The sequence below is a fragment of the Phragmites australis genome, chromosome 12, assembly GCF_958298935.1.
Source record: "Phragmites australis chromosome 12, lpPhrAust1.1, whole genome shotgun sequence".
NCBI classification, from domain to species: Eukaryota; Viridiplantae; Streptophyta; class Magnoliopsida; order Poales; family Poaceae; genus Phragmites; species Phragmites australis.
In genome coordinates this window covers 30,184,296-30,198,841 of record NC_084932.1, presented here as the reverse complement: position 1 = coordinate 30,198,841, position 14,546 = coordinate 30,184,296, and the positions used below count along the sequence as shown (strand labels likewise).

The 14,546-nt window shown below is 42.0% G+C and overlaps 2 protein-coding genes across 3 annotated transcripts; both read left to right on the top strand.

The window, feature by feature from the left end:
• Nucleotides 1–355: 355 nt before the first annotated feature.
• On the top strand, nt 356–3,560 carry LOC133886506 (uncharacterized). The gene is made up of 7 exons (XM_062326190.1): nt 356–428; nt 661–799; nt 909–1,169; nt 1,775–2,032; nt 2,738–2,843; nt 2,926–3,130; nt 3,236–3,560. The coding sequence occupies exons 1-7, from the start codon at nt 356–358 to the stop codon at nt 3,349–3,351; spliced, it is 1,158 nt and encodes a 385-aa protein (XP_062182174.1). The 3' UTR covers nt 3,352–3,560.
• A 5,727-nt stretch (nt 3,561–9,287) lies between these two features.
• LOC133887171 (noroxomaritidine/norcraugsodine reductase-like) lies at nt 9,288–11,037 on the top strand. Of its 2 annotated transcripts, none has more exons than XM_062327115.1 (3): nt 9,288–9,660; nt 9,977–10,179; nt 10,593–11,037. In XM_062327115.1, exons 1-3 carry the CDS (start codon nt 9,364–9,366, stop codon nt 10,867–10,869), a joined length of 777 nt encoding a protein of 258 aa, XP_062183099.1. In that variant the 5' UTR covers nt 9,288–9,363; the 3' UTR covers nt 10,870–11,037. The 2 variants fall into 2 exon arrangements, with proteins under 2 accessions (XP_062183099.1, XP_062183098.1); XM_062327114.1 differs by having other exon boundaries at nt 9,291–9,660; nt 9,977–10,205.
• Nucleotides 11,038–14,546: the final 3,509 nt, after the last annotated feature.

Genomic DNA, 14,546 nt, shown 5'->3' with positions numbered 1-14,546 from the left:
ATAACGGAATATGATTCGTAGTCTGGATACATGTATCCAGTACGGTTACGATTTGATGAGAGAATTTGTAGTCGGATTTGAGGCCGCGATATATACGTACATACGTCCCCAACCATGCATCGTCTTGCGGCGATTGCTTGATCGATTCTACCTACATACGTCACACGCCTCGCTGCCGCCGCCGCGTGCTCGCCGGTACATGCACGGATAAGGACGACTGTCAATGGATCGATCAAAACATAACGCACGGTAAGTTCGAAAGTAATCACCAGTCTCCTGATCTCCTGTCCACACAAGTGACAAGATATGCTACCTTCCCGAAATCCCTTCAAGCATGCTACATTAAATAGCACACATGGAATTTCTGAAGGCACATAATGCTTTGTGTGGCGTTTTAAGGTATCCTAGAACTTCTGATATGCTCGGAAGTGCTTAGGACCGCTGTCCAGTGAGTGTCTTTCCAGCCTGACCTTGAAAAAGTGTTGCAATATATGGTCATAATAGCTGCTCTGTTTAATATTTTCTCCCTGCCATCTTGAAGTGTTTAGCTGTCCCCTGAAAATTAATGTTTTTATCTTTTAACGTGTTATAAAAAAGTTGAATAAATAACTCTTTCTTGCCTTTCATGGTGATAGAACAACATAGTAGGTTCCTATTAAGTAAATCTACATAAATGTGTTGATTCCAACCTTTGCAGTTATCCTGGAGCTGAAGGGGCTGTAACTGGAACTCGTGTTCGGCAGAGTGTTCTCTATTCAAACCGCCCAAGGGGGCCGCGACACAGTCAAGTACCAGCACCGTAAGTGTTGTTACTTGACTTGTGCTTATTTTTGTAGAAAATTCATAATGTCTTTGTTTTGGCTGTTCTTTGCACTGATCATCTTTCCTTTGTAATATGCTATGATCAGGACCGAGGACCATTCCAGCGAGGTGAGTAGGAGTGAGCTTGGTAGGGCAGTTACAGATTTGCCAACATTTGAGGCGCTGTCATTGAGTGACCCCCCAATTTTGACCCTTCGAGCAACTGAGGAGCATGCCGGTGATGTGAGCAGTGGTGAACTTGGTCCAACAGTTACTGTCCAATCAAGATCTGAAGCACTGTCTGTGAGTGTTTCATCTTTTACACCTCAATCAACTGAGGAGAAGCTCACAAAAGATCCAGATGATGAGTACGTATAATTTTCAGTGTTTTTAAAGTTGTACTGGTATTTTTATTGTTTGTTGTTTGAAGTCTTAAATGTAGTAAAAGTAGCAAAAAGCCTTGACGCACTAAAATTAAACCTTACACACATGGGCCAAATAACATAAAAAGCAATAGGGTGGCATGTGATGAGTGTAGCATCACAAAATGTAAGCGCTGTAATTCATGTGTTGTCATTCTAATTTTTAGATCAAATGGTATTATTAAGTACCTAATTAGATATAACCGTACTGTACAAAATATTGTTCTAGTTCGTAACACCACCAGCACATAACCAGCCAAGTAGCATAGAGGAGTAGTAGATGTACCACTACTGCTTATGAGGGTGCATAAGCAATGCAAGTGGCCTTGATAGATAGTAAACATTGTTGGGCCACTGTTGGCTGTTGATGTTCATTTCCAGTACTCATGCTTTCTTTCGCTTTCGAGAAATCAGAAATGAATTCACTTGCTCAATTTCACCACTTAACAAATCTTCAGTTTGCATTCCATAACCTTTTGGTCTAATTCCCTTTTAACTCTAATATTTTGCTTGCTTCTAAGTTCTAACCATATGGGCATGCTTTTCTTTAGCACGGAGGAGGAGCTGCGTTTGTTTAAGGAATACTTTGATGCGCGTCCTTGTACCAGCATTGATCAAGCTTTTGATCGAATCAGAGCTTCCGAGCACGCTACTCTTACTGCCCTAGCTGCTAAGTGGGGTAGAGAGCCACCACCACCACCAAAGAAATACTTCACAGATGATCAGGAAACTCAATCACTTCAGGCACAGCAACAGGCTTCTGCCGCAGCTGCTCATCCGCAGCATTGTACAGCACCCAGAGAACCGAGGTAGAGGTCTCTCTTTCTCTCTCTCATTGTATCCCCATTGCTTTATTGTGCTGGTAATTAGCATTAGTTTAATATTGCTCTATGCATTTTCATTTTTGTTATTAAAGTTTCAGAATCATGGTTTATCTATATATATAATCAGGAACTTAGGTTAAAGGCTGACACCTGTAGGGGTAGTAGGACCTGTGGTTTAAATTTGTTCCGCCATACCTGACACGGTTGAAGGCATAATATTTGGGAGCGGAACAAGATAGGATCTTATGTGATATGCAGGGTTATAAATTGTCTAATTACCCCTTTATGCTACACATTGATATATTTTACCTCCTATGTTTTTTGGGCAAAATATTGAGATAATGTTGATAATATTGATGCATCCATATCATTTACCCTACACCATAGCGTTTTCCCCCTGTAGGCTTATTCCTATGATAATAAAATGGATTGCGAGCCTTGGCAAGTGAGAAATTTTTAAGCATGTTGTATATGGGCCAACATTTGAACTTCACGGTGCATTTAGTGTTTTCAAACTTCACATCTTTTATATTCCTACCTCCGGTGCAGCTTAGTATATTCTTTTCTCATAACCAGCTATTAACATATATAGTTGACCAAAAAGAGTATAATTTTTTTGAGACTGATGTCATCGTATCTTGATTTATGGCTTGTAAGAAAATGTCGATCTCAAATTAGATGTGAATACAGGCGGGAAGCTTCCACAGAAGAAATTATTGAGAACACAAAGAAATGGATGCATGAGGAGGTGATGGTGGTTTTTAAAAAATACATTGAAAAAAGAGACGATCTCATGGTACGCACGCATGGCTACAAATATTTTGATTCCTTTTCAAACTGCAAGTATGTTTTACTAACAGTGTGTTGATATTTTTCAGGTACGTGACTACCACCTTGAAGAACTTCGCCACCTGTGCGTTAATGTCGAGAAATATTACAAAGTTTTCCACCATTATAACTTCACGGTGAGGATGAAGAAGGCTAATTCAGCTGATTGGACCGTTGCATTGTACTTTGGCGAAGTGAAGGAGATATTTGGGAGAAAATACTATTTCTGCTGCCCTTTGGAGCCAAATGAAAATGGTATGTCTGATGAATTAAACATATATGAATGTGTTTACAGTGTTCTAATACAATTTGCTGTTTACAGTGTTCTAATACAATTTGCTGGGTTATTATTCTCACTAGGTCATTGCTATGCATGCATGAACCAAGGAGTGGAAGATTTGCAGCACCCTGCCACGGGTGGGTTTGACATGGGCTTGTCTGATGGTGGATTCAATTTCTGGTATACAGATGAATGATGACGAAGCTGGAAGCTATTTACTCGGACGATTTCGGATGTACTGTTAGGTCCGAGAGATTTGAATCTTGTTGGTCAAGGTTGTAGGATGCTAATTTTATTCTCTTCAGAATCAATGTTGTATGCCTATGACACTGAATCGTGCTAGCATTATCTATGATGTAGTGAAGCACTTCCTTTGTGAATCTTTGATTAAGATTGTTTGCATAACTGTGAAATCCCCACCACCGGAACCACGAGATCTCGCAGACAAGCCCCAGACCGAGGAATCCCTTTTGGGCCTCGACCTCCCACAGATGAGCCTCGGAAGACCTGGAAGAATGGATCCACTCCAACGGCCACCGGATGCAAGCCCCCTCCGACGGCCACTAGGCGCAACGAGGAGAGGAGGTGGTGAGAAAGCGAGAAGGGGAGAGCTCGGGATCGAGGAGGCGCAAATGAGGGCAAGAGGGTAACCCTAGCGTGTCACGATGTGTTAGCAAGTTGCCCAACTCGAACCACAGGCGGTGGCCAACTCGCATGCGTGAGGCCTGGCTACAGATCGAAGTTCGTTTTTTTGGTTCCCCGCTAGCCAAGCTTCGGCCTCACTTTTGCACCCATCGGGGCAGGCTTAAAGGGGTGTATAGCACACCAAACAAGCCGGCTATGCCCATCGGGCCTGGTTGGATGCTAATGCACCCAAACAATCACAACCTATGTGGCCTGACCAAGCCAACTTGGTTCAAACCCATGCCACCGAATCCGCCATCTCCTTCCTCCGCCAGCTAACCCATTTTCTATGGATGGTGGATTAGTCAACTCACTTTTATTTGTGCAAAAAGCCACATAGAAATTGTACATTTTAGTATTTGTGCAAAAAGCCAAGCCACATAAAATTTGGGAATTAGCTACATTCGAAACAAACATAAAAAGTTGGAATCAGCCCGCCATTTTTAAGCTTTCTCCCAGCTGGGGAGCTATCCGATCGTTCATTTTTTCCTAGTAAATCAAGGCTTGCTCCCACACCTACTCAATCCCCAGCTCCATCTTCTACCTTAGGAGAAGTTGCATGCTCTTTTGTCATAACATCTCTTACCACTATAACTAGTTCCTAATAAGCATTTGAATTTTGCCTATTTTGAAGATGGCACCTGGAGATGAACGTGAATAGCCTCATGCCTCTTCTAAAAAAAAAAAAGATGCCGTCACTACAGAACAAGATGAGAAGGCCACTCCCAAGGAGTAAATAGAACAAACTCCTGTGCAAAAGCAAAAGCGAGGTGATCGAGGCAAAAACCAAATGCCTATGGGTCACTACACCATAATTCATGTTAATGAGGAAGATGTGCCAAACATTGCCTTGGCAATATCAAGCGCCTCACTTGAAAGGACGAGGGCTCGGATAACCTACCCAAACTAGAAGGCCGTGCCGTAGAGTGAGAAAAGTTTCATGTGAGAAACAATTGAAGGCTTATTCGACATCCCGGAAGGATCCTTGGATGCCATGGAAAGACAAGTACTGGCCAAGATGGGCAAGCCACGAAAGACCTACAAGAGCGAGCTATACAATACATATGTGAAGCAAGATCTAATCCCCGACCCTAATGCTTATGGGTACTTGGCGAATGAATGGACAAAGTTTGTGGAGAGGTGTCATTCTGAGGAATTTTAGCAGCAAAGTCAGGCTAACAAGGTGTGTCATGCACGCAACATACACCCCACAGGCTCGACACCGATGTGTACACGCGTAAAGAGTTAGACGGGGACAGGGAGGACGAGAGATAGCTTGGGAGAATCGTTCCACACCATTTTCCCAGATCTCATAGAGGCAGGCCCGAAACTGGTACTAAGGGAGGGTCGTATGCTCGTACGATGGCTCTCTATCCCCTTCAGAAAGTCAGAAACCGAGCAAGTGGCCCAAAGGATCCTGTAAATTTTGACAGAATCTACTCAAGGATCATTCCAACAATCTCAGAAAAAAGATATACTAACCTCAGCTATGGGAAACAAAGAGAACTCGGATCACACGCGTGGCATAGGGGTTACGGTTCTATGGAAGTTGAGATTTCTTGAAGACATCGGTTTGTACAGGAGTCGAAGTAGATATAAAGCTGAGCGCGAAGCAGCTGAGCGTGAAAGGATGAGAACGAAGATCGTCGCTAAGCTCAAAGAAAGGATGCAAAGGATCAAAGAAAGGATGGGAGAAATGATGGAACAATAGGTCGAAGAACAAGTATGGGCTCTTAGGAAGTAGGATGCGGCAACGACACTTGAATCTCCACCGGCTCGGCATCAGAGTAGCTGTGCATCCGTGCAACCTGGCTCTCCAGATAACATCCTCCATCCAGATGACTTCCCCATCAGCGGATTTCCATATGACCTCCCCATCGACAACAATCCACATGAAGACTTTAGCGATAGATTCCCCATTGATGACATAAAGGCGACCACCAAGTTCAAGCTCCTACTGCCTATTGCCTTCGATCAGAACCTTGAGGTTGGCATGGGCTTGACATTTCCATGTGTCGAAGAACAGATGGTGCATAAAGCCGTGCTACAACCTAGTTACGCTAAGGTGGGACTGGACATGATACATGCTAATTGCATTTCACTCCCACTTCCTATTCCCATATAGCCTAATGTCATGACATTGGGGGAGGCTGTCCACAGATTCATCCAGTGGCCAAAGAAGTACATATCCCTGATTGCCTCTCCACTGCCTCCACTGCCTCGACAGTTGCCGTCTCCAATACGCAAGGGCATTGACTTCTCATTTCGTCATGCTCTACCTAAGGCGGCTTCTGCACCATCTCATGAACAATTGTTCAACAAATCTGGTCAACAGTCAACCAAAATGGCACCTCTCGCCAAGTCCAGAACTAAAAAACAATTAACCAAGGGCAAGGAGGTACAAGAAGAATCCTAATAAAACACATATGTGGCAGGGCAGCCGTTGGTGTCACAGAAAGAGTTAGATCGAATGTGTTGGGCAAGTCAGATTATCCATGATTTTTACATGAGGTGCAACGTGGAGAAACACCTTCTTGCTTGTATGAGAACCAAGTATCTGCAGCAACATTTTTTCCATTTAGCTAGAACCTTCGTCGTGACCTTCGACGATTTATTCCTCCTCTACCATCGTGATGCCCTCGATGTCAGCCTAATAAGATGTTGGACACTGTAAGTGTTCTTAATCACGATCTATACTAAATGAACTGCCTAACTCATTGACACTTTTTCAATAACATTACTCTTATGTGTAGACATATGATTCAAGAAGCAAGGAAAGAGAATCCTAAAATTGGATTCCTTGACCCAAAAACTATTTGTGGTGCAATGGTCCAATACAGTCTAGAGGAGGTCGAGGATTACATTGCGGAGGCTATGGTCATTTTCTGTGGAACGAAGGACCTCATTCTTCTACCGTACAACTATGGATTCTTTTGGATACTCCTTTATATCTTTCCACAAGATCAACACTGCATATACTTCGACCCCAGGGGCTACGAACCGCAAATCATTGGCTCTATTCCACCAGTATATCCACCGGTTAGTATCATTTATAAGATATTAAATGTATTTTTCATCGTTGCGTATGTATGGTGTCTAACTATTTTAATTTTCTTTTGTAGGCATATAATTTTCATACAACTAAGATTGACATTGATATGGTCACATATATTCAAAGACGGCTCATCGGTTTCATAAATGGGCAGATCTTAAAGAATACCACTGAATTTTATGATCCTGGCAACTTTGTGGTATAATGACTTAGGGCCTGTTTATTTGGGCTAAAGTTTTTGGGCTTTTGCTGAAGCTGGTTTTTGACTTTTAGCTTTTGGTTATTGGTTTTTTGGATAAATTTTTATGTTCTTAACAAACAAAAACCAGAAAAACGACTATCAGCCAACTTCTCAGCTTTTAACTTATTTCATTAGAAAACAACTTTTTAAAATCCTGTTTGTTTCAGCTTTTAACTTGTGAGAAGCAAAGCCAATCAAAAGCTAAAACAAACAAAGCTATAATGTATGACCTAGTGAGTTTGTGACTTTGTGACATTGGTGACTTAGTGACATTGGTGGATGGTATGACTTAGTGACTTTGTGATATTGATATGACTTTTGTACGATCTCTTGACTGACGTCTGCTGTGTATGTATTCGAGTTTGTGCTGGTATCTTTTGAATGAAGTCTGCTCAGTTTGTGACATCTAATGTTTGAATGAAGATTTTGATCAGCAGTGAATTTATGTACTATGCTGCCTAAATTTAGTAATATATAAATTCAATACTATATAAATGATTAATATAAATGGTTTTATAAATAAAACCATCTGTACAAATGCACATATAGACGGCTCTAGTTCTGAAGTCGTTAGAACCGATAAGTAGCACAGATGGCTTCAGTTTGAAGTTGTTTGTACAAATGATTTGTACAGGAATCGTCGGTACAAATCTGAGCTGTCTATGTAGAGAAATTCTACGATTTGTCATCGAATAACCACTGATTCTACGATTTGCCATCGAATAAATTCCGTTTACTTCTATACCATCGAATAAATGATTCGGTTACTTATCCGCCATCGAGTCATCTAATTTTTTTAAAATTCTGAAACTGCCCTCCGCTGGACTGTTTCAGCCCATTATGAACAGTACCCGAGAGCTAAAAAAAGTCACAAAAAATATGTTGATTTTTGTGCACGCTCTATAATTCATAATCAACCCATTTTAACTGTATTCACCTAAAAATACTATGTAGAATTCAAACTAAAATTCCTCAAAATGTGCTACTTTTGTAATATTGTGCATTTCAAAGAACTCACTTTTTCACCGCAGGAGATAATTTTAAAAATTATTACATCACATTAGAGAAATATTAGTAAATTTTCTCAGATTTTTTGTAAGTTTTTGTGAGGCTTAAAAATTGCGAGAAGTTACAAAAGTAGCACATTTTAAGGATTTTTAGTTTGAATTTTACACATTATTTTTTAGTGAATGCAGTTAAAATGGGTTGATTATGAATTATAGAGCGTGCACAAAAATTGACATATTTTTTTACTTTTTTGAGCTCTCGGGTACTGTTCATAATGGGCTGCGGAGGGCAGTTTCGGAATTTTTAAAAAATCAGTTGACTCGATGGCGGATAAGGAACCGAATTATTTATTCGATGGTATAGAAGTAAACAGAATTTATTCGATGGAAAATCGTAGAATTGGTGATTATTAAATGGCAAATGTAGAATTTCTCATAAAAATATGACAGGTAAGATGAGAAAAAAAGGACAATTTTTAAGATCATGAAATATGTCTTTTTTGTTTTTCATTCTACAAGTAATTGTTAAGTTGAAAATTTAAGGAGAGCTAGATGATAATATCCTCTACATCACAAATAATTTTTAGAATTTTTCATGACTATTTTAATAGTGTTTTGAATTTTAAGAGCATTAAAATATAATTTTTTTTATTTTTGTCATCCTTCCAACGGGCGACAGACGTATAGATTTGCCCCTGTCACCCTTCCAACGGACAACAGACGTATAGATTTATAATTTTTCAAAACGGATGCGTATATTTGTAAAATCCGGTTTTAAAGAATATATAGAAAAAAAAAATCCTAGAATACACCACCGAATGGATGAAGCCCTTCCCTGTTTGAATGTGTGGTGCTGTGGCCCGTGCTAGAGATGAGGAACTAATGGAAGAAATGACCTCTAGTAGCGTGCTCAGTGGCTGCGTCGCCGTCTCGATCAGCTGGGATTGAAGCATGTTTTTCTGCGGTGCGTGTGGAGGAGGCTCCAAACTTGTATTTTGTTCTCTTCTGACTAAAAATCACCCAATGGAGAAATTATATCTTCTTGACTAGCTATGTACTACGTACCAAGAGTCTGTCTGATACTAATTACTAACAAAAGAAAACTAAAGGACATATATATGAATATCTGAAAGATCGGTTAGTCGTTCCAAATTGTGTTTATATACGTACGGACGTGCACCAGGGGCAGCAGTGCAGCACAATTAATACCCAAGTTGCACGGAGATGGCGGGCAGCGGCGGGAGCAGCAGGGAGGAGAGGTGGAGCCTGGCCGGCGCGACGGCGCTCATCACCGGCGGCAGCAAAGGGATCGGGCACGCGATAGTGGAGGAGCTGGCCGGCTTCGGCGCGCGGGTGCACACGTGCTCCCGCAACGCGGCGGAGCTGGAGGAGTGCCGCCGGCGGTGGGCGGAGAAGGGGCTCGCCGTCACCGTCTCCGTCTGCGACGTCTCCGTGCGCGCCGACCGCGAGAACCTCATGGCCGCGGTGAAGGAGACCTTCGCCGGCAAGCTCGACATCCTGGTAAGCATAGCCAAACAAACTCCCGCCAAAAGATTACTAATCAGACGGTCACTTACTCAAAAGCGCGAGAAAAGTGAAACGACTTGTGCTATCCTTACAGCTGAAAATTGAAATTGCTTATGATTCGTGCTGGAGTAAATAAAATCCCATCAAACTGCCTCGATTGTATGGTTCGTGCTGAAAATTGAAATTGCTTATGATTCGTGCTGAAGTTACGTAACAAGGCTCCAGCATGAATCTCAAAGCTGACTTGATTCTATGAACAATATATATGCAACGGAATTGCACTCGTAAAACCATATATATACATGCACAGGTGAACAACGCAGCACAACTGCTCATGAAGCCAGCGATGGAGTGCGCGGCGGAGGACTATGCGCATTTCATGACAACCAATTTGGAGTCGATTTTCCACCTCAGCCAGCTCGCGCACCCTCTTCTCCTCGGCACCTCTATCCCCGGAGGAGGGGGCAGCATCGTCAACATCTCCTCCATTGCGGGCCATCTGGGCATACCAGGGCTCGCGCTCTACTGCACCGCTAAAGGTAGCATGTGTACATGCTAAAAATATTTGCATCCCATAAAAGGTTGAAAATTTTGGAATTTAAAATGAATTTAGAATATTCTTATATAGTTATTTCCCAAAAAGTTCGGTCAGCAAATACATCAGGGGATGTGGGGGCTTAGATTCTTTTTGCCTGGACTTTAATCACTGCATAAACAAGTTTACATAGGTATTAGGTAACTTCATATTTTTCATGATCCCGCAAAAAAAAAAAAAATTCACGGCAACTTCAAGAATTAATTTGCTTTTGTTTGTAACGAAGCGGAGCATTCACATAATTTTTTGTTGGACAAAACAAATCTCGCAACACGCATATGTAAATCATTTTTTTTTATCCTTATGTACATTCTCGTTTGCATGCATGCAGGAGGAATGAACCAGCTGACAAGGAGCTTGGCTGCCGAGTGGGCCCGCGACAAGATTCGTGTGAACTGCGTCGCGCCAGGCGTCGTCACGACGGACATGATGAATCAGGTCCAGCCGGAGTCCCTGGAGCGGGAGCTCTCGCGCATCCCGATGCGGCGGAGCGGCGAGCCGGCGGAGGTCGCGTCCGTGGTGTCGTTCCTCTGCATGCCGGCGGCCTCCTACGTCACCGGCCAAGTCGTCTACATCGACGGCGGCCGGACCATAAGCGCATGAGCTGAGCAGCTAATTATTTACCGGCGAATAGAGTCAACGTGACCGATGATTTTACAGTGTTTATTCTTATATGTTGTGATTTTAGCCCAAGAAAAAAATGTCATACAAGTGAGTGTCCTGAAAGCAATGTGCCCAAACGAAAAAAATGGAAATCAACGCTTACTTGGCAAAAATTGGTGTGGGCTAACATAAGTGGTGGGCTTGGCCCATGACTTTTGATGCATGACCAGCATCAGCAGTCAAATTTGCTCAAAAAATCAAACACATCCCAATCCTCTAAAGAAAATGTCTCTGTAAAAAAATTGTCTAAAGAAAACAAAAAATTTGACACAATCAGAACATACCTAACTACTACAGAGTAACCATGGCCTCTCTAATAATTGCACATGCTTTCAACTAAAGATAACAACTGGCTTGCCACAAAAACAAAGTGATTAAGTGAGTAAACTAGTGCCCAGTCATCAAGATTACGTGTAACATCTAGAAAGAAGCGAGATTAGATGCCAATTCAATACTCAATATATAATAAGAAAACAAATAGGAGATTTGCTCAGCGTGCTAGCTAACGTTAGTTGACACATCCTCCAATCCCACCCTCATTTGACCCCCTCTTCATCGTCCACTTGTGTGTTGTCACCAAACGTGTATGTATGTATAAGCTCACGGCACCGCAACTCGTAAATAAACACATCTAGCCCTTATTCCAAACTCGCAATCATTAGTTTTCTCCTCTGTTCTTTTGAGTTTCTTGTCAGTTTGGTTTGTGTATGATCATGTGTGACGAGAAGAATTGGAGAAGTCGCAGTCGTCCAAGGGCGCGAATGCCATCAGCGTCAAAAGAGAAGTCACCTAACTGGTTTGTTTACTATGTTTTAGTGGGTCTCATAAATACAATAAAAGAGAAGTTATTGAAGTCGGGATAAACAGAGAAATGAATTGAACGTGTTCTATAAATTTGGATGTAATCAAATGCGATAAATTTCTGTACAATCATATAGATCTCTTCACAACGCATGACGGTCAGACCGGTCCTAGTGGCGATCTGACCCCTGTATAAATTTTCAACTCAGGTTCTTCGGTCCCAACTGGCGGTCAGATCGGCCCTAGTGGCGATCAGACTGCTAGGCTTTGCTAGTAGCGCCTTCGTGGGGTCACCAACAAGGACTCCACCAAACGTTCGATAACGAAGGGTACCAAAATGCTCTATGGGATTAGTGGAGTGCTTCTAAAGTGTTTTGGACAACACTCACCAAGCTAAACTCCAAATACCCATGGGTTGGATCTAGGCTAGGTTGAACTTGGAAGAGTGGTGGTGAAGCTTGAGGTCGATGAATAGGTCTCCGGCGAGGGAGAAGAGGGGGAAGTCCTCTGGGAAGCTCGTCAGAGTTCCCACCTCCGATCTCCGACCTTCGAACATGACGAATGGATCTCTCTCTCTCTCTCTCTCTCTCTCTCTCTCCCACTCTCTCCCTCTCTCGAGAGAGGGAGAGAGTGGGAGAGAGAGGCGATCGACCACTTAACCAGAGCTTCTGTGTGCTGGCGGTCAGACTGCGGATAGCTCTGGTCGGACCGCTGGAAAATCCACATGGCAGCCCCGTGGTAGCACAACTGACGGTTAGACCGCGGGTGAGCCCGGTCATACCGCACGGGGGTTCTTTTGTTGAAATTTTCCTAAGTCTCCCTTCTACATCCTCCATCTATTTTTTCCTTCTCCAAGGTATATATGGATTCTCCAAAGTGTTCTCAACCATCTCTGTGGTATTTAGAACATGTTTAACTAATCTTTGGTTGGTGAATACGCATAAACACATGCGATAAGGAATACATATGCTTAATTACGTAATTCACATTTTTGGGACGTGAGAAACACACCGAATGTTTCGGTGTTCACAAAATGAACACACCGAACTATTTTTCAGAGAGGTTGTAAAATGGCTTGGTTAGCATCGTATGAAAGCCGGATGTTCCGGTGTTCACAAAGAAAAATACTTCGATGTTCAAAAAATGAAAGTGGAGTTCCAAAGGTTAGTTTTTCGAAAGTACACACCGGATAGTCCGGTGCTTATCATGTTGCACACGCTGACCATTCGGTGTGTATAAAAGAATGTGATCATTGGAGCAACGGCTAGTTCACAGAGTTAAGGCTATTTATACCCCCACTTGGTCATTTGAATGTGCTAGAGTCCAGAGAAATTCGTATACATTTGAGAAGACATCTAAGCCACCAAAGTGCTAAAAGTGATCATCTAAAAAAATTAGCATAAGATTAGTGAGTGATTAGTGCTAATAGGCCTAGAGAGAGTTATTGCTAATTGTTGTTGTCTAGAAAATGGATCAAAAAGTGATCCTAGTTTGTACCAAGTGGTATATCAGTACCTTAGAGTCTTGGTGACTCGTCAGCACCTTAGCCTTTAGTGGCTTAAGCTTGTTGAGCCTTAGAGCGGTGGCAAGATGTTTGTACAGGGACACGGAGGTCTTGGTGGCTTAAGCTCTGAAGTAAAGATGATGGCAAGTGACCGAAAAAAGGGTTTATGGTGAGGCTTTGCCTTGGTGGCTTAGTGTCTCATCCGGCTTGAGGTCTTAGTGGCTCAAGAGTCGTAACCAGAAGAGTCTTGGCGACCGAGAGCATATACTTAGTGGAGCTTTAATATAGACTATGGGTGATATTTAGTTCATCGATATCACAGAATAAAAATTAATTGTACCGAGTTTGCTCTATCTATTATCTTTATATTTTTGTATTTACATACTTGCAATATATATTTGCGCGTTTACCTTCATAAAGTAGTTTGCTACAATTAACTATAGGTTGTAAACCTTTTGAACGGTAAAGTAGACACACTAAATAAATTTAAAGTATATTTAAATTGAAATTGATATAGATTCATCTTATAAAGTTTTGAAGCCAAATAATTTTAAATTTCTTAATTCACCCCCTACGATATCACCGATCCCTTCAATATTTCTAAATACTTCAGCTGTCCTGATTAAACATTTTAGGCACCATTCAGGAAGTAGCCAATAGCCATATGATATTGACTGTGTCGATGAGGTGTGAAGAACCACAGCAGTTCAAAGGCAAACCAAGTTGCGGGCATCGATAGATGACACTGTCAGCATTGACCCTTGAATTTTTGTTTCCCCAATTGCCGATGCGACGTTCTGTTGCTTCTTTGACGACGTATATGGTTGGTTGGTTGCTTCTGTACATGAAAGGCTACAATATATTTTGTCTCAAACCCACTGCACCTGTTCACCTTGGAACAGTAGTTCAATTAATTTGAAGAAAACTTTGTTGTTCACTTTGACATGCTGATTTTTTTATTATAGAGGCTCACACCCTCGTAGCAACAGAGGGCTGAGAGAGCACCTCCGAGAGCTACCGCAGGAGCTCGAACTCGGATCGGCTGCCTGAGGACGGGCTTCAGGAATCAACTGGTTCACCAGCCCTCCACTTTGACATGCTGATTACCCAAAAGAAATACCACTGTCTTGCCGCGAATCCTCGAACAACTTGAAATGGACAAATTATATCTGAATTCCTTGGGTACGCGAATTAACTAAAAGAAATGCTGCAACTTGGATGACACCAAGGAATTTAAAACTATTAGAGCCGCCATATATTATTGATCCAGATAAGTTTATGCCTTTGTTGAGTGTCTTGCTCACCCATAGACCTCTT